The sequence below is a fragment of the Taudactylus pleione genome, unplaced genomic scaffold (assembly GCF_031769625.1).
Source record: "Taudactylus pleione unplaced genomic scaffold, aTauple2 ptg000690l, whole genome shotgun sequence".
Classification (NCBI taxonomy): Eukaryota; Metazoa; Chordata; class Amphibia; order Anura; family Myobatrachidae; genus Taudactylus; species Taudactylus pleione.
Window position 1 is genome coordinate 711,467 of NW_028285092.1, and position 19,026 is coordinate 730,492.

The 19,026-nt window shown below is 46.0% G+C and overlaps 1 protein-coding gene across 8 annotated transcripts in view; it reads right to left on the reverse strand.

Annotated features, from left to right (window-relative positions):
* Positions 1-19,026, reverse strand: part of TNRC18 (trinucleotide repeat containing 18) — a 416,103-nt gene that overhangs the window by 91,326 nt on the left and 305,751 nt on the right. For all 8 annotated transcript variants that reach the window (XM_088456240.1, XM_088456241.1, XM_088456243.1 and 5 more), the window contains 4 exons: positions 9,052-9,201; positions 4,342-4,471; positions 4,099-4,216; positions 3,945-4,020 (listed from right to left, as the gene is read on the reverse strand). In XM_088456240.1, coding sequence (XP_088312366.1) covers positions 3,945-4,020; positions 4,099-4,216; positions 4,342-4,471; positions 9,052-9,201 — 474 coding nt within the window. The remainder of the gene's footprint in view (positions 1-3,944; positions 4,021-4,098; positions 4,217-4,341; positions 4,472-9,051; positions 9,202-19,026) is intronic.

Here is a 19,026-nt window from a genome sequence, read left to right on the forward strand (position 1 = left end):
CTAACTAGGGCCCTACTAAGTTGCATAGAACTAATTAGGGTTCCACTATGGTGCATAAAACTAACTAGGGCCCTACTATAGTGCATAAAACTAACTAGGGCCCTACTATGGTGCATAAAACTAACTAGGGCTCCACTATGGTGCATAAAACTAACTAAGGTACTACTATGAAGCATAAAACTAACTAGGACCCTACTATGGTGCATAAAACTAACTAGGGCTCCACTATGGTGCATAAAACTAACTAAGGTACTACTATGAAGCATAAAACTAACTAGGGTCCTACTATGGTGCATAAAACTAACTAGGGCTGCACTATGGTGCATAAAGCTAACTAGGGCTCCACTATGGTGCATAAAACTAACTAAGGTACTACTATGGTGCATAACTGCTGCAAAGCAAAATGTACAGAAAAATACAGGTTAGTAAGGCAGAAAACTCATAAGGACTAAGGAGGGAGTTATTTACCCTCAGCCACTAATTCAATTAGCGGGTTTAATTCTGTGTGTTATTTCCCAGAGGTGGTAAAGCCCATGAGAAATAGGCACCATAGGACGTTTAACGTGTGCTGAAACCCATTGGTTCCACAGTTTACGCTGAATCAGTGGGTTTCTGTGCGTTAACCCCTGATTTAACTCGAGGAGAAAAGGCTATTTAATTGAATAGCTTTTCCCCAAGCAGTGCTGCAATTAGCCGCGGGATAAACCCAATGACTAATTTAATTCCCCCCTAAGTGACATGTTTCCATTGTAATTTTCTCAGTCCTTACTGATGGGTCTATTTACTAAGCAGTGTTAGCAGACAGAGTGAAAAGTGATAAGGTGCCAGCCAATCAGCTCCCAACTGCCATTTTTCAAACCCATCCTGTGAGATGGCAGTTAGGAGCTGACTGGCTGGCACCTTATCACTTTTCACTCTGTCTCCTAACACTGATTAGTAAATAGACCCCTGAGTCTCTTCCTCATTACCCTGCTGTTTGTTGTGTACTCTTTCACTTCCATGTTCTTGGCCACAACTGCTTGCTTTATCTTTCCACTAGTAATACGTATCTGCCAATTCCATAGCATTCTAAATTCCCTCCATTATCCAGTACGTTGCATTGTATTGCTTTCACTGTTCCTCATTCCCACAAGTTGTAATTTGTCCTCTGCCTTTTCCTGTAACCAGCTCTCACTACTTTCACATCTTTTCTTGATGCTTGATCAGTTCTAAAAATGTTTATTCCTCTTACATTTGTCTGCTGCCCTGTTTGATTCCCATTACATCTTAAAACTTTACTCACATGGATTCTAAATTGTACTCCTTTGTCTAAAATGACTTTGTCAAAGTCTAGAATTATTTTGCTGCCCTTATTCTAAAATTCTAAGCAAACACATACCCCACTAACCCTGCTTTCAAATAATCATAGCCATGAGCTACATATTTACCCCAAGTGTACCCCCCTCCAAAAAAAAAATAAAAATTGTTGTGGATGGTTTGAGTAAAAGTAAAAATTCTCAACCTACACTAAACTCTGATTGCCGGCCAGCTCTCAGTGCACGACAGGAACGGTGCTATATCCCAATACTAATAGTTTCTAGGAGCAGGAGGGGGTGGTTTCGTTTGAAATCACTTCTCTAATGGGAAGAAAGAGGCAAATGCCAGCAAAGTAGCTCTGGACACCAGGGGCCAAATGTAATAGGGTGTAAATTTGTAAAAAATGCTTGTTTAGCAATAAACTCACATTTTTTTGTCACTCGCAAATGTAATAGGGTGCGACTATAGTAAAACTCGCATTTTTCGGGCTTTACTATAACTCGCAAAAAGCATCTCGAATCCAGAAGTTTTCCCATTTTCAAGATAGAACTTGGGCAATGTAATAGAGTGCGAGTGCTTCACTCGCACATATTACTGCCTGAGAACTCGCCAAAACATTAGACCAGCTTTAGGATAGCAAGTTTAAGTTTATCCTGAACAGGTCAGAGTAACACATAAACATGCACATATCTATCAGATATGTGCATGCTTCTGTGTGTACATATAAAACAGAACATTTAAAAAATAAATGACGTGAACACCCCCCCCCCCCCCCCCCCAAAAAAAAAAAAAAAAGCATAACCAGTCCCAAGCTCTGTAGAGCCTGTGGTGGTTTTAAAATACAGGGGACAAAATGTATAGGGGTCCCCTGTATTTTAAGTACCAGCACTGGGTTATATAAAGCCTGTCCTGGTTCTAAAAATACAGGGGACAAAATGCGTACAGGTCCCTTGTATTTTAAGTACCAGTATAAGGCTTTTCTGAGCTGGTCCTGGTTGTGGATATACAGGGGACTAAACGAGTATGGGAACCCTGTATTTTCCATAACCAGCACCAGGCTCTTTCTAGCGGGGGTATAATACCACAGCCAGGGGAACCCTTTCACCGGGTCCCCTGACCTAGTCAGCCCAGGCCGGGGATCCCTGGGGTGGTGGGGAATCTCAACAAAGGGGTTACCCTCTCCAGGGCACTCCACGTCTGGGCTGATAGCCCCGGCACCCATGGCAGGTGAGTGTCAGGTTGATTATGTATAGTGTAGTGTAATATATAGAAGTAAAAATATTGTCTTTTCGGGGAGAACTGCAGGTCCCAGCAAGCCTTCCCCGCATGCTGGTACTTGGAGAACCACAAGTACCAGCATGCAGGGCATTACGGGCCCGCTCGTACCTGTAGTTCTGCTGCAAAATAAATATTAAAAAAACTACAAGACTCACACACCGTGGCAGTACAATTTTATTTAAACGTACATGCACACTCACACTCACTATCACACATACTCACCTAGTATCCCTGTACCCATTCATGTCCACTTGTCCATGTAGCATCCACAGATACCAGAAAAAAAAAATCTATACTCACCTCTTCCTATGCGTAGTTCACGTCCTCTTCGGTCAATGTACAGTAGGCATCCAGGGGGTTAAAAATAACAAAATGCAAAGTCCCGATCCAGTATGGACAGGAGGGGTATATTTACACATACTCTTCCTGCGTGCGAATGTCCGGGACCCACGTGTGCCAAGTCATTGCAGGAGCTGCCTACCAATGAGCGGGCGCCTATATAGGAGCTGCCCGCTGATTGGCTGTGCGTGGTCAGCCTGTCTCCCTCTTAGACTTCAATGGTGTGAAATCTCCATTGAAGTCTATGGTGGGAATTGCTACACTGTAGCCAATGATGTAACCAGAAGGTTAAATGAGGTGTACCTTGCAGTTACATCATTGGCTACGGAAGCGCCCGCTGTTTGGCTGGCAGCTCCTGCAATGACTAGGCACACATGGGTGCGGAGGAAGGGTATGTTTAAACATACCCTCCCTCCTGTCCGTACTGAATTGGGACTTTGCTGTTTGTTATTTTTAACCCCTTGGATGCCTACATGGACCGAAGAGGACGTGAACTACGTATAGGGAGAGGTGAGTATAAATATTTTTTTCAGGTATCCGTGTATGCTACATAGACAAATGGATGCGAATGGTTACAGGGATACTAGGTGTGTACTGTACGTGTGTTAGTGAGTGTGTATGCGAGTGTGCATGTATGTTTAAATAAAATTGTACTGTCTTGGTGTGTGAGTCTTGTCGGTGGAGAAGGCACACATATTGAGGTACTCCTTGTTTTACAGGGGGATTCACCCTGCATTAGCATATGATTTTCCTGTGTGCTCAGAGGTGGAGTTAGTGTTATCGGGTTGTTTTTTGCATCTTTAATTTGCACTTTGGCAGAAAAGAGCTTATTAAGGGGCACATCAATCAATGTAATAAAAAGCTACAAACACACAAATAAATTGAGAAATAATTTAAGCTAAATAGAGCAGTATTTTCAAAATGGACAAGTTTAAATGGGCAGGGTAAATATAAAGCAAAACACTGAACTACTGATATGTATTAAACAAGGTTGTACTGTTGTATGTTTGATGGTGTCATTGTGAACTCACAGCTTCTTGTAAAAGCTGCTCCTGGCAGTATATGTGCGGACGGTTTCCTCTTTCACCTTCTACAATTACACGATATCTGGAAGGAAAATGAGAAAACAATAACTGACTGTAAGTAACCAAATACACACGTTCCATAGTATGAACAGGGACTCACATATCTGGAGAGTGGACAGTCTGTACATGGCCTGCATAAAGTAGTTTATCATCCATAGGTATCAATACTCGCAACCCATCTTTCAGTTCATCTTTGTCAATGATACAAGATCGTGGAGCTGTAGAGTTGAAAACAAAGGGATAAAAAGGAATTATATAGTGCTAAGAAAGTCAATATATTCCATATTTTATTGTTTACAGCTACACAGAATCAGTTTTCCAATTATTGTCAGATGCTACCCACCAGGAGTAACTGGGCGTTCAAGGGGAAAATTCTCATCTTCTGAAAAACTGCTATCCTGACTAGGCTCAAAGTCTTCCTCTGCGGCCATGCTTTCCATCAATTTGCTCACAGCTCCACATTTACTGTGATTCTAAAATAATAAGAACCATAGTTACATGACAGGTGTTTAATATATTTTAATGGCTTAGAAACAGATCATGTATTTACCAATATGCATAACAACAAATCAGTATGTCAAGGGCTATATTTCGTCCAAAAGACTCCAGAACGGCCTAAATGTATTTGGTGTAATGTGATGCTTGTTACTTAGGACAGCACAGCTTGCGGTGGGATCAATGATAAAGTTTAGCCCTCGCCTGCAGCGCAGCTTTTCCATGACTGCAGTGCTGCTGACTTGGGCGGACGCGGCGGCGGTGGCCATCTTGATAGGAGTCTCCTGTCAGGACCCTGACCAGTCAGCCAGGTTTCTTAAGATGCAGACGGCGGCTAAACTTTAGTACTGATCCTAGCGCAAGCTGCGAAGGGTGGTCTGGGTGTGCATCACACCACCATTAGCCAGTTTATATTTAATCATGGCCGGGGTGTCCGCCCAGTCAGGAACAAGGAGTGGAAGGACCAGATTTCAGGTTAATATAGTTTTGATGCTGGGGGTTTGGTTTAAATTGGTGGGAACCCCAGATTTTTTTCATCTTTTTAGTCTGCCGAAATACTTAGAAAAATTAAATGTTTAAATAAATGCTACATTTTTAAAAGACAGAATAAAAAAAGGGACATCCAATGAAAAACATTTTATAAAACAATTTTGTGAGAATGTTAAGAGAAATAGATCTGGCTTGTTCAATGTATTTAATGTGGATGTGGCTTTTTAAATGTTTTTACTTGGATCCGGATCTTCTTATATATGTAGAGTCGATATGGCTTTCCCCATATATTTAGTATGAATTCTGATTTTCTTTAAGTGAGTGTTTGAAGTTACAGCAGGTTGCGCTCCCATATTTCTGTATTTGTAGTTTTATATATTATGATTGACATGTTATATAACACACCCACCCCCAAAGCCCAGACTTTGACAATTTGTTTTTAAATTGGTTTATGCAACAATTAATGCCCCCACCCCGCTGTAGCTCCACCCACAATATCCACAGCTCCGCCCCCCACACAAAAAAGTTCCTGAACCTATTTTTCTAGAAAAATAGCACTAAGTATGTCTATTACTCAACTTAATAATGCACCTGAAATAACTGAAAAGTTTACACATAAATATGGCTAGCAATCTCAGTGGCCCATTCATTTGCTGACAGTTGCCATCTGTGTGACAAAAAAATAACCCCAGTGTGTATGTGTGTGTGCATGTGGTAGCGAACGTAACAGGATCCAGGACACAACAGTAAGAAGTTCTGGTGTATAATTATGCCAGACAGTCTATACAAATACCACATCTATAAAGGTCTGCTTAAGAGGGAGAAACTTCTATACAAAGCAGAAATCTCAATCAGAGTAATGGGCTATCAGTCTTTTAATTTAAGCTTTCTAAACTTGTTGTTGGATAAACATACTTAGGGGTCTATGTACTAAGCCTTGCAGAGAATAAAGTGGATGGAGATAAAGTACCAACCAATCAGCTCCTAACTGTACAGGCTGTGTTTGAAAAATTATAGTTACAAGCTGAATAGTTGGTACTATATCTCCATCCTCTTTCTCTCTCTCCAAGGCTTGCTTAGTACATAGACACCTAATCAATGGAGATAAAGTACCTACCAATCAGCTCCTAATTGTCAATTTTCAAACACAGTCTGTAGAGTGACAGTTAGAAGCTGATTGGTTGGTACTTTGGGGTCTATTTACTAAGCCTTGGATGGAGATAAAGTACCAACCAACCACCTCTTAACTGTCATTTTTCCAAAAAGCCTGTGACATGGCAGTTATGAGCTGATTGGCTGGTACTTTATCTCCGTTCACTTTATCTCCATCAAAGGCTTAGTAAATAGACCCCTTTATCTCCAACCACTTCATTTCTTGAAGGCTTAGTACATACACCCCATAGGGCCTGATTCAGAGACGGGCACAATAGCAAAGTCGCCACGCCTGTGCTAAAATAGGCAAAGGCTGAAGGAGTCTTGTGCAAAAATGCACCCACCACAGTCTTCTGTGATCCGCTGCTTTCGAAGATGCAGCATTGGATAAACTGCGTGAACATCGGACATTTGAGTATCCCTCAGGTTATTCAGGATGTCTGGTGAAATCATGCCGCCGGGGCCAGTTTGTCCAATCAGACCAGGCAGGTCTGATCTGGACTACTAAATTCTGATATGTACAGTATGTAAACTGATGAAGAAGCTGTATAGGACATATGTATGCAAGGTTATAAAGTAATTGGGAATGGGTACCAGTTTTATCCAATTGTTATTTTGTTATATTTTGCTCTGACAGCAAGGATGCAAGTCAATGGAAATTTTATAAACCCCTTTCATTTGGGCAGTTGAACCTGACAGGGTTGACTCTTGTCACCTGCATTATTTGCACTGACCATCAAACGCCTTCATTGTCTTATTAGATCCCATTGTAAAATGTGTGTACTGCATACACACGTAAAGATTTTCTGTCCAACCATCCAACTAGTTCACAGGTTCTCAAACTCGGTCCTCGGGACCCCACACAGTGCATGTTTTCCAGGTCTCTTCACAGAATCAAAAGTGAAATAATTATAACCACATGTGGATCTTTTAAAATGTGTCAGTGAGTAATGAATAAACCTGTGCACCTACTGGGTGACCTGGAAAACATGACCTGTGTGGGGTCCTGAGGACCGAGTTTGAGAACCACTGAACTAGTTGATTGGTTGGAATGAAAATCTGGTAAGGTATGAAAGCAAATGACAATGAGCAATTTGCTCCCAAATGCCGGAAAATGGACAAAAACTGTTGTTTGAACAAATCGTTTAGATCAAACATTTAACAAACTTGTCTGAACGACCATTTTCATCTGTTTTTTGGCATTTAGGAGCAAATTGCTGATCATCATTTACTCCCATACGTTACCAGATTTTCATTTCAACCAATCAACTAGTTGGATGGTTGGACAGAAAATCTTTAGGTGTGTACCCAGGTTGCTCTACTAGCATTATTGCTTTATGAGCTGAAGACTTGCTTCATTTTCTGGCTAATGCGCATGACTCACTTGTCAAATTGCTTCAGATTGTTGATGGGTTTGGTGTTTTTTTCAGATTTCAGGATGAACTGGTCCAGGTCCAAAATGTTTATTCATAATGGCAAATGCTAAAACCTGCTAATTTGTGGCCTTTGGGCTGCAGTGCCAGGTTCTGGTCATTAGTCATCAGAGACAAACTATGAACAGAAAAGTATTTTGGGGTTTGTTGAACTGGACCAGGCTCAGACCATAATGGGGACTGTGGTCTGCAGTGTTAGTTTGCCTAAGGCAGAAGGTATCAGAGATATCTACATTAGGCTCTTCTTAAATACTGTAAGTTAGCTACTTAAATCATGCGGAAACGGACATTTCTGCATGCTGTGACACTGAAACGTACCATTTGCATGCGGATACACCCACAGTTGCATACAGAATATAGGCATGGCGCATATCAGAATAATCAGCATACACTGCTTGCGCGTCCTATTCGCATCACTTTGCGAATAAGACAAATTCTAAGGGAAAAAGTTGTACTAAAAGACGCTGAGCACTACAGAGTCAGGCTGTTTAATGAAGGGCTGTTTAAGGAGGCTAGATGTATGTTTGAATTTATTGAATTTAGTAAACAAACCGTATGAAATAAAAAAACATAGTTCCCTTCTATATAAAAGGCAAACTAAAAGCACAGAAAATGGTGGCACTCTGGTGAGTGTGGATGTTAGGGTAATGAATGAGGTCTCAGGATGAGGCAATTCTACAGCTTCCATAGTGCCTATGTTTAACAAAGAACCATCCTTAATCATAGCTGTCAACCTCATGACTTGTCTGTATGACACTTGTATGATCTCTTTTAGCCAGAATGCCATTTGGCTTTTTAATTTTAACGGAACAGGCCATGGAAAAATATAGGTTAGACCACTCAAATGGGTTGTGTACCATGATTTTGGGTTTACAGCATGAAATCTTCTCAAGTACCAGAATGTGGGTTATTCCGTGCTGAGATAATCACTTTAGTATACTGTAAGTAGTTGAAAAAAAGTGGAGGAACTTCTGTACTAATTACTAAATCCTCAGCGCTGAATAGCACAGGTGCTCTTTCCTGCAATGGTAGTCAGTTAGACCACATATAATTGGCAACAATGCTATCTCTCTAAGGTCCTTGTGCAACAAGCACAGGGTTGACAGAACCCCATTGCATAGTAAACCGTGTACTAACCAATCTGGGTGGCATTTGGGGCAATCCATAACATTGGGTCCCCAAATCCCATGTGACTCACTGGGTGCTATACAGAGCTACAGTGATTGCTGTAGCAGGGAAGGGGAACAAAAGTTAGCAGCTTCTACTGGACTTCTGCTCCAGGATCTCTCGGAATGGAGGTAAAACTGACAGCAAGTACGGATTGAAACTTTCAAAAGATTTTTTCTAACTAGTATTTTAACTTCATTAACTAATCATACTTTTCCTTCATATACTGTACAACATAATCATTCTCCCCCTTTAGTGCAAAGCAGTTTCCATACACTTAATATTTTCTGTTGCTTTCCCTACATCTACACTGTTACCTCTTCCTTCAAACTTTTAGACTTCATCTTCAGTCTGCTCTTTCCACTGCAGGCCATGGAGGTAAATACACTGAGATGATTCTCAGTTAGTGAGCTGCTGATGTCTGAGGTAGACAGGCAGGATAAGAGGGTTTCCTTTGACCTCTTTCTCTAAAGAAAGACAAGAGAAATTAATTACTACATCAATTCTCCTGTACATATGTATATCAACATCAGAAATATGTGATTATTGTTAGCAGTATCCATTTGTATCAGTTAATACAATGACTGTCAGTGAATACAAAGCCAGCAGATCATGGGCCTGATTCAGAGTTGCATGCAATTCAGAAGCATTTATGGCTGTATTTAGGGTTGTAGAGAGTCTTGCCAGGCTTGGGTACTGGCAAGAGGCGTGGCCTAATGTAAGAAGCCATGGCCACGCCTCCTTAGAAAAAATGTAAACCCCCCCAGTATCTGCATTGTCGCGAAGTGACGTTGCGCGGTCCACAGTGGTGGCACTGTTGTGCCCCTCAGCCAGGGGCAGCTCCAGGAGTGGCGCAATCAGTGCGATTGCTCTCCCCACTTCTACCAGAATCAGGCCCGAGCCTGGGTAATCGGTACCTTCTGCTCCCTCCCTCTCGGCATTCCTGTCTGCATTGAGTATTGTGAAATAAATATTCACCTATGTTCAGAATTGGCCAGCTCTATGAAGCAGCACCACCCCTATCCAGCTGCTTGTCAAAACAGCTGTCATCACTATCTGTGTACATGATGTTGCATCAGCCCTTTCCTTGGTCTGAGATCAGTCAGATCTCTGTATACACTCACTTTTGAATAGGCCGCAATTCCACCGACACACCAACAAAGCAAGTGGCGTTGCGGATGATTTGCATGCTATTCTGAATTGCCCATAGTTGCTCAAAGTCATGAATGCAGGCACAGACACATGAGCAGTTGACAAAAATTGCAAAAGCCATCCACAGAATGAATCTTGTGCGTAACTCTGAATCAGGCCCCAAGTCTTTTATGAACACTCTCCTAACGACGTTTGTTTAAAGCCGAATGAACACCTTAGTGGCAGAATATTTTAGTTTGTCACTTGATATTGGCTGCAAAGGGGTTGTGTAAGCAGGATAACCAATCAATGTCCATAATCCCTATAAATGCAGCTTCTGACTGGACCTCCCAAACCCTGGAGTGCTGGAAAGGACTGTAGGATTAACCACAGAGCACTGACAAAAAATGTGCTGCCTGAAGCGATCTCCAGGCTTGTGACTAGATGACCCTGCTCCACCAGGCAATCACAGATTTGTGTTTGTGCGTAGATAGAGGTGGTTACTCAACCTCGGGAAACCTGAGTGAGCTTACTTCATCACTCCTAGGGATTCCTTCTCACCAATAGTAAACACATTTTACTGAATCCTCCCACTGCATAAAGGGCAGGTAACTTGATGCTACCACCATGCTCCTACACTGGCACCTGGAACTGCCTACTTATGGGAATGTGTGGACACACATTGCTGCAAGACCTCCTGGTTGGTGTTGGCTAATTCCCACCAGTACCACACAATGGACTAGTCTGCACAGGTAGTTCACAGAGGGATTGAGCTTGGAGACACCGGGCTCAATCCAGAACAGCCAGAGAACGGAGTAGTGTTTGGCATAACTCTGATAGTCACATGATACAGCAGCATTCTAAGGTAAGATGTTTATTGCTCAATTGTCTTGCTGAAGGTGTTTGGGACAATTCTTCAGAAGTACAATTCTTTCTAGATGGACAGAGGATACACTCTCAAAGGGCTTACAGATCACCTTGTTATCCAGTACTAACGCACTATACATCAGAGGGTAAGCCAGCACAGGGTCTTTGTGCATACACACATTTAACATTGTCCCTAATGGATAATAGGGAGTGGTCATTGGGCTTAATATCACCTACACAGGTTACCACACCCCAGCTGACAGCAAGTCTGGAGTGGAAAGTGGGTTTCCTCCTAGACTCTTTCAGGATTCAGATGGGGGACCCTATCACTTTCTCTGACTAAATTTGGGCTCCAGAGGCTGGGACACAAGATCCCCAGGCAGCAGTCTCATGGCCACTGAGTGGGAGCTCTTTGGAGTGCCAGTTAATTAACTGAATGTGCTGGCCAGCTCTCCCTGCATCGACTGATGTAACTCTGAGTCATGAGGCTTCAGGGGAAGACATTCCAGTTCCCTGGGAGGTGGACTGGGGGAACCAGCAGCCCACAGAGGGATCCAGAACCCCCAAGAAGACCAGGGAAAAGGAAGTGTATTTTTTTACTTATTTGATACACAAATATATTTAAACATTTTAAGCAGACTTTTAAAATATATTTTATTCAGAACCAGGCTTTACACACCAAGGTACTGCAGCACAGCTGTACACAGCGCCTGGTACCGGAAGTTTGTTTGAAAATGGCACATAGCGCCATTTGCCCTTTAAAAAATGGTGCTGTAGCTGCCATATTGGCCTGTTGGGGAAGCCCGCATCGGGGCAAGCACCTGACCACAAGGCTATGGGGAAATACAAATATTCTAGTCATAGCTGGTAACTAGGGGTGTGGGACCGGTCCCACCACCCATAGAACTGTGGGCGGCACCGTCGCTGCCCCACACCCTTGCTTCTGGCTAGCAACGTGCCTGGAGCGGCACCCTGAAGCCAGTATTGCAGCAGTGTCATCCTTTGACCTTACACACAGGCACCATGTAGTGTGTACAGCTGCCTGGAGTGTCTTCAAGACTTCCGTTTCAGTTGCTGGCGGCCCCGCCCCTATGTGCGATGTCATAACGTCATGCACAAATGGAGCGGCGGCGGCACAGGGCGCTGTTAAGCCCTGTTACATCCTGGTTTGTGAAATGTAAAAATTCTCATATATATATATATACTGTACATGTGTAATAACATTAGAAAAAAAATATTTTCTTAACATTATCTATTAGTATTAGTGAATACATTGGACATCAGCTAATCTAATTTAAGGAGATAACATGTCCATTATGACCATCTTCATAATTCAATATGTTTAGATTGCATAATATGAGATATGGTAAGAACTTACCCTTGTTATCTCTATTTCTACGAAGTCCATAGGGTTCCACAGGATACCTTGGGGTATAGGTGTGACGTCAGTCGCAGGGCACCAAAGAGTTAAGCTTTCAGCCTCCCAGGATGCACTGGGTCCCCCTCCTATACCCCGCCCCCGAGCCAAGGCACCTCAGTTAGTTACCAAGCCATAGGCCGGAGGAGGAGAAGGAAGAGAGAGAACAAAGATCTGGACACATACAAGAATCACATTCTCACCAGAGGGAGATGGAAAACCGGTGACCAGAGCAAAGCCCATCTGCAGCACAGGTGCGACAGGGCGGGAGTCCTGTGGAACCCTATGGACTTCGTAGAAATAGAGATAACAAGGGTAAGTTCTTACCATATCTCATATTTTCTACTTCAGGGTCCATAGGGTATCCACAGGATACCTTGGGGATGTCCCAAAGCAGTATCCTTTAAGGGTGGGGACGCTCCTGTGCTGAAAGGAGAATCCGCCGCCCGAAGGAAGCATCCTGAGAGGCGAAGGTGTCAAACCTGTAATACCTCACGAAGGTATGGACAGAGGACCACGTAGCAGCCTTGCAGATCTGGACTGCAGAGGCACCACGTCGAGCTGCCCACGAAGGACCCACAGACCTAGTGGAATGAGCCTTCACAGAAGGAGGAACCGGCAGGCCTTCATGAAGATAAGCTTCAGAAATAGTCATACGGATCCAGGCTGCCAAAGTTTGCTTTGAAGCAGGCCAACCCTTTTTACGGAAGCCATAGAGGACAAACAAAGCGTCCGACTTCCTAAACGAAGAAGTGCGGTCAACATAAGTCCTTAAGGCCCGCACAACATCCAAAGAGGCCTCACCCACGGAAAGACCCGGTGAGTTAAAGGCCGGAACAACTATTTCCTCGTTAACATGAAACTGGGAAACAACTTTGGGAAGAAACTCGGGCCGAGTGCGGAGCACTGCCCTGTTCCCATGAAAAACCAAGAAAGGGGGTCTACAAGAAAGAGCCTCTAACTCAGAAACACGTCTGGCCGAAGCAACGGCCAGAAGGAAAACAGTCTTAGCTGTTAGCCATTTAATATCCACTGAGCCCAGTGGTTCAAACGGCGGTCCTTGGAGAGCCCTCAGGACCACAGCCAAATCCCAAGGCGCCACAGGTGGAACAAAGGGCGGCTGAATGCGGACAACACCTTGCATAAAGGTGTGCACATCCGGGATTGTAGCAATCCTACGGTGAAACCAGACAGACAGGGCCGAAACCTGTACCTTCAAAGAAGCAAGGCGAAGCCCATGATCTAGTCCCGCTTGCAGGAAGGCGATAATCCGAGACAGACGAAACTCCCGCGGTGCATAACCTCTCGGTCGACACCACTGGAAGAACGTATGCCACACGCGATGGTATATCCTCGCGGAAGACGGTTTCCGAGCTCGCAACATGGTATGCACCATAGAGCTGGAAAACCCCCGGGACCTCAGCATGGCCGTCTCAACAGCCACGCCGTCAAAGACAGCCGAGTCAGGTCCGGGTGACGACAAGGACCCTGAGACAAGAGGTCCGGTCGTAGCGGCAACCGCAGAGGCCTGTCCACGGACAGACCCTGAAGGTCTGAGAACCAGTGCCGTCTGGGCCAGGAGCGTCCCTCCTTCCTGTTTGAATTTCCGGATTACCCGTGGAAGAAGGGAGACCGGAGGGAACAGATATGCGAACCGGAACGTCCACCGGATGGACAGAGCATCCACCAGAGACGCCCCTTCGTCTCTTGTGCGAGACCCGTACACCGGCAACTTGTTGTTGTGCCGGGACGCCATGAGGTCGATCTCTGGAAGACCCCATCTGTCCACCAGTAGTTGAAAAACGTCCGGGTGCAGGGACCATTGAAGACCGCACGGAGTTCCAAGATATTGATTGGAAGCTCCGCTTCTGTCGGAGTCCACCTGCCCTGGAACAGATGTGGACCCGAAACTGCTCCCCAGCCCCGAAGACTGGCGTCCATTGTCAACAGGACCCAATTTGGAATCCAGAACGGACGTCCCTCGCTGAGGTGGGTCATCTGTAACCACCAAGCAAGGGACAGGCGCACCTCCGGGGTGAACACAATCGTCTGGGACTTCAGAGACTGAGGCAGCCCGTTCCACTTTGACAGGATCAGGTGCTGCAGAGGTCTGGAGTGAAACTGGGCATATTCCACCATGTCGAACACTGACACCATGGAGCCCAGTAACCTCATCGCCGAGTGTAGAGACACCTGGCGGCTGTGCAGACAACTGCGCACCCTTGACTGTAAAGCAGAGATCTTTTCCTCCTTCACGAAGATCTTTTGCTGTCCCGAGTCCAATAAGGCTCCAAGATGCAGAATCCTCCGAGACGGGATTAGAGTGGACTTCTGCCAGTTGATTAGCCAGCCGTGCCGTTGCAGCAGGGCAATGGTCAGGTCTAAGTGGCGTAACAGGAGCTCTGGAGATCCCGCCACCAATAACAGGTCGTCCAAGTACGGCAACATGCGGACTCCCTGCAGCCGCAGAGAAGCCGCCATGACCGCCATCACCTTGGTGAAAACACGTGGTGCTGTCGCCAGGCCAAAAGGTAATGGCCGAAACTGGAAGTGGTCGCTGCGGATTGCAAACCTGAGGAACTGTTGATGGCGCAAAAGAATAGGGACATGCAGGTAAGCGTCCTGTATGTCCAATGACACCATGTAGTCCCCCGGTTCCAGCGCCAGAATGATGGACCGTAGGGTCTCCATCCGAAACTTCGGTACCCGCAAAGACTTGTTGAGTGCTTTGAGGTTGAGAATCGGACGATACGACCCATTGGGTTTCTGTACCAAAAAAAGATTTGAATAGAAACCCTGGCCCCTCTGGGAGAATGGAGCAGGCACTATAACTCCAGCCTGGAGCATAGTGTGCAATACCTTCCGCAGCTCCGTAGCCTTGTTCCGGTCTGATGGTAGACCCGTGGTGAAGAATCGAGCCGGGGGTCTGTGCCGGAAGGAGAGGGCGTACCCATGGGAGACCACCTCCAGAACCCAAGTGTCTGTCGTAGTGACCGACCAACACTGGGCGAACTGCAGCAGGCGGCCTCCCACCCTGGGGTCCCCCAAAGGGAGGCCCGGACCGTCAGGCCGCAGGCTTGTCATCTGGCTTGGGGGCCGGACGTCTGGTACTCCATGCCTGCTTCCGGGGCTTGACCGATTTCCTAGGGCCAGCCTGACGAGGAAACGACTGTGGTTTGGGCCTGCCCTGGGCCCTAGATGACCGAAAGGACGATGGTCCAGAACCAGAAGGAGCAGCAGCCGACGGGAGACAAGCCGATTTGGCTGCCGCCAGCGTGGCCACAATCTTATCCAGATCCGGACCGAAGAGAACTTCTCCGGTAAACGGCAACGCTTCCAGACCCTTCTTGGAATCTGCGTCCGCCTTCCAGGATCGCAGCCACAAGGTGCGACGAGCAGCTACCGCTGCTGAAGAAATTCTAGACACCAGAGTACTAATGTCTAGAGCCGCCTCGTTGATGTAAGTGGCCGAATCACGGAGATTGCCAATCAACTCCGCCTGTTCAGCTGGACAGTCGGAATCAAAAGAAGCCTCTAATGAATCCGCCCAACGCTCCATCGCTCTGGCAACCCAGCAAATGGCCATAGCCGGCCGTGCTGCCCCCCCCGCAAGGGAATAAGCGGACTTCAGGCAGATTTCCACCTTGCGGTCCGTAGCATCCTTAAGGGAAGACATGGATGGCATCGGCAATGTGGCACTACGGACAAGACGGGTTACGTGAGAATCCACCTGTGGAGGGGATTCCCACTTAGCAAAATAATTATCCGCGAACGGATAAGCCACCGCCAGGCGTCTCTGCGGCTGGTATCTTTTGCCAGGCTGTTTCCACGACCTCCTCTAAATGGTCCACCAACTGACCCGAAAGAGGAAAGACTGTGGCATCGCCCTTCACATCTTTGAAAAAGGCATATTCACCAAGGCTGTGCGGACCGCCCGAATAAGTCCAGGAATATATACTTTGGACTTAGCATCAGCGTCCTTATTATGGAGAGGTTCCTGATCGTAAGGATCCAGAATCTCCCCATCATCAGACGTCCCTTCGTCATCCTCATAAGGAGCGGACAGAGACGCCACCGGCCGTTTATGAGGCCGCATCACAGACTCCCCTTGCAATACATCCGACAAGTGCTGTACAGAACTCGTCAGGGAGTTAACCCACGCTGGCTCCTGAGAAACCGGGAGCGGGGAAATAGGGAGACTGTGGGGTACCACCAATTGTCGTGGGAAACCCTGCATGGGTGACGACACCACAGACTGCTGGGACAAACCCATCGGAGTAAACGCGGGCTGCGGAGCTAACTGGCCCACTAAAGCTGTTAGCGCCTGAGCGAAACAAGCCCAGGGCGGCTCCTGTACCGGTGCTGTAACCGTAAGAGGCCGCGCCATGGACAAACACTGCCGGCAAAGGCCCTCCGCGCTACCCTCCCCCTCCGCTAACGGTACTTTACACGTGGTACACTGTAGCCGGAGGGGAAAATCACTTTCAGACATGATGGCACCACGTATGTGACCCCTCTCACCAATTATATATTAAATAGGCGAGAGACCACCCTGCAGCACCGCACCGCAAGGGCTTAGCAGAAAGAACAGGGACAATAATAAAGCTGACAGTTTAGAGAAGAAAAGTTACAGGCAGCGCTAGCACAGTCACATACAATGCAAAGAAAATCAATTCCTGCACTAACAGCGCTGATCACTCAACTACACAGACACAGGGCCTGGTAGGACACAGCGCTGCATACACAGACCTGACCACAGCGAGAGGTATGCGGGGGTCCCAGACCACGATGCTTCCGTCCAGTGCTTCCAGCAGCGTTCACCATGCGTTGGAGAAGATGGCCGCCGAGGAGCAGAGAGGAGGCTGGCCTGGGGGAGGAGCGCTGACACAGGGCCAGTCAGCACAGTGCAGAGAGGGCTGTGTGCAGCGGGGGAGGCGCCGGCTATGAGACAGGGAAGGCGCGCTCCCCTGGCATGCATTTAACCCCTGGGACGCCGCAGCGCTACCGCTCTGCTGCGGTCCGCTGTCCCAGGGGGTAGTGGAAGCGCAGGTTGGTCGCCTGGCTCCACGCTGCAGCCAGTCCCCAGGGAGCCCCCTGCCTGGGGACTTAGGACCATGTGATCAGCGGGGACCCACCGCGGGACCCCGCTGCTTACCTCTGTCCCCCTTGAATCCGGCCATGGTCCGGAACATCTGGGGTCACCGCTAGCTGTGATGCCAGATGCCCACCAGCATCCCCGGATCAGTACCGGCGTTCTGGTACCGGCGGGGTGTAGGGAAGACAGCATGGACGTCAGGACTGACTGTCCATGCTGTTCATCCAGATGTGCAGCCACAGCTGCATGAAGAAAAAGCTTCAGGGGCTCTTCTAGCCCCCACTCCAACAGGTGCACCCGACTCCGGCCGGGCACCAAACTAAACTGAGGTGCCTTGGCTCGGGGGCGGGGTATAGGAGGGGGACCCAGTGCATCCTGGGAGGCTGAAAGCTTAACTCTTTGGTGCCCTGCGACTGACGTCACACCTATACCCCAAGGTATCCTGTGGATACCCTATGGACCCTGAAGTAGAAATATCACATTTACACTAATTTAAAAAGAATATAATAGAAATGGTGTCTCTAATGGTCCTGTAACTTCTGAATTTAACTACTTAAATAGTATGCATTCTAAGTTTAGTTTACGTTATGAACTTTTTACTGATCTTTGCATATGCTGTAGCTGGTGGTTGGTCAACACTTTTACAACTAGAATGTAAGCTCTCTCTTGAGCAGGGCCTTATCTACTTTTGTTTGTATTATTTTATTGACTTTGCATGTAGCTGTTTTATGCATTTCCTGTTTTTCCTACTACCCATCACTGTGGAAAACAGTGGCATCTTACAAAATCAGCAACAGTAATCATAATAACACCTATCTTCTCTACTAATTGTATAGAGTCAAGACCAGGCCTGCCTATTTTAGTGAACGGTACAACAAGATTTTATAAGGCAATGGCTGTTCGGTATCCGAACTGTCTCAGGAATTTCAATATATATTACATTACCAAAATTGAAAAAAGATATATTTCAGTTTGGTGGCAGCCATGGGAATAAATGAGTCTTCCATTTGAACCTTATTGTAGCATGCATTCATATATTAGCAAGGTGATGTTTTCAGTGGGAAACTTTCAATTGATTCCACATATTGGTTCAAAGTTGTCTGTATTAATGCTGGTTGAATTGTGGTGTTTCTATTCGTGTATAGAGCTCATGAGCCCTGTTCTCCACAGTCTGGATTATGGTCACTTTGATTAAGGAACATGTCATGTTCCAGATCTCCATAAACTATTGGTAGGTTGACGGAGATAAAGTACTAACCAATCAGCCCCTGTTATTTTTCACACATACTAAGCCTTGGATGGAGATAAAGTGAACAGATATAAAGTACCAGCCAATCAGCTCCTAACTGCCATGTCACACACTGTGTTTGAAAAGTTACAGTTTGAGCTGGCTGGCTGGCTCTTTATTTCAGTTTACTTTATCTCAATCCAAGATTAGTAAATAGACCCCCTCAGCCTGTACAGTGACAGTTAGGAGTTGATTGGTTGGTACTTTATCTTCGTCAACTTTTTCTCTCCCCAAAGCTTAGTAAATGGACTCATGCGTTTTCAGTGCTGGAGCCTATAGCCATTAGAAAGTGGTTTTGTCATAATCAGTCTCTCCTTGCTCAAAGTAACCAGCACCACACAGAAAAACTACTATGATTATGGGTGGTCCAATGTTACATAGTATAGGTGTAATATGTAGATTTTATAGTTGTTACATCTTGGCACCTAGTTAATTACACTAGAATGTCCTTTATCTGTTTTATCATAAAAGTATTGCTAGAAGGGGGGAATTAA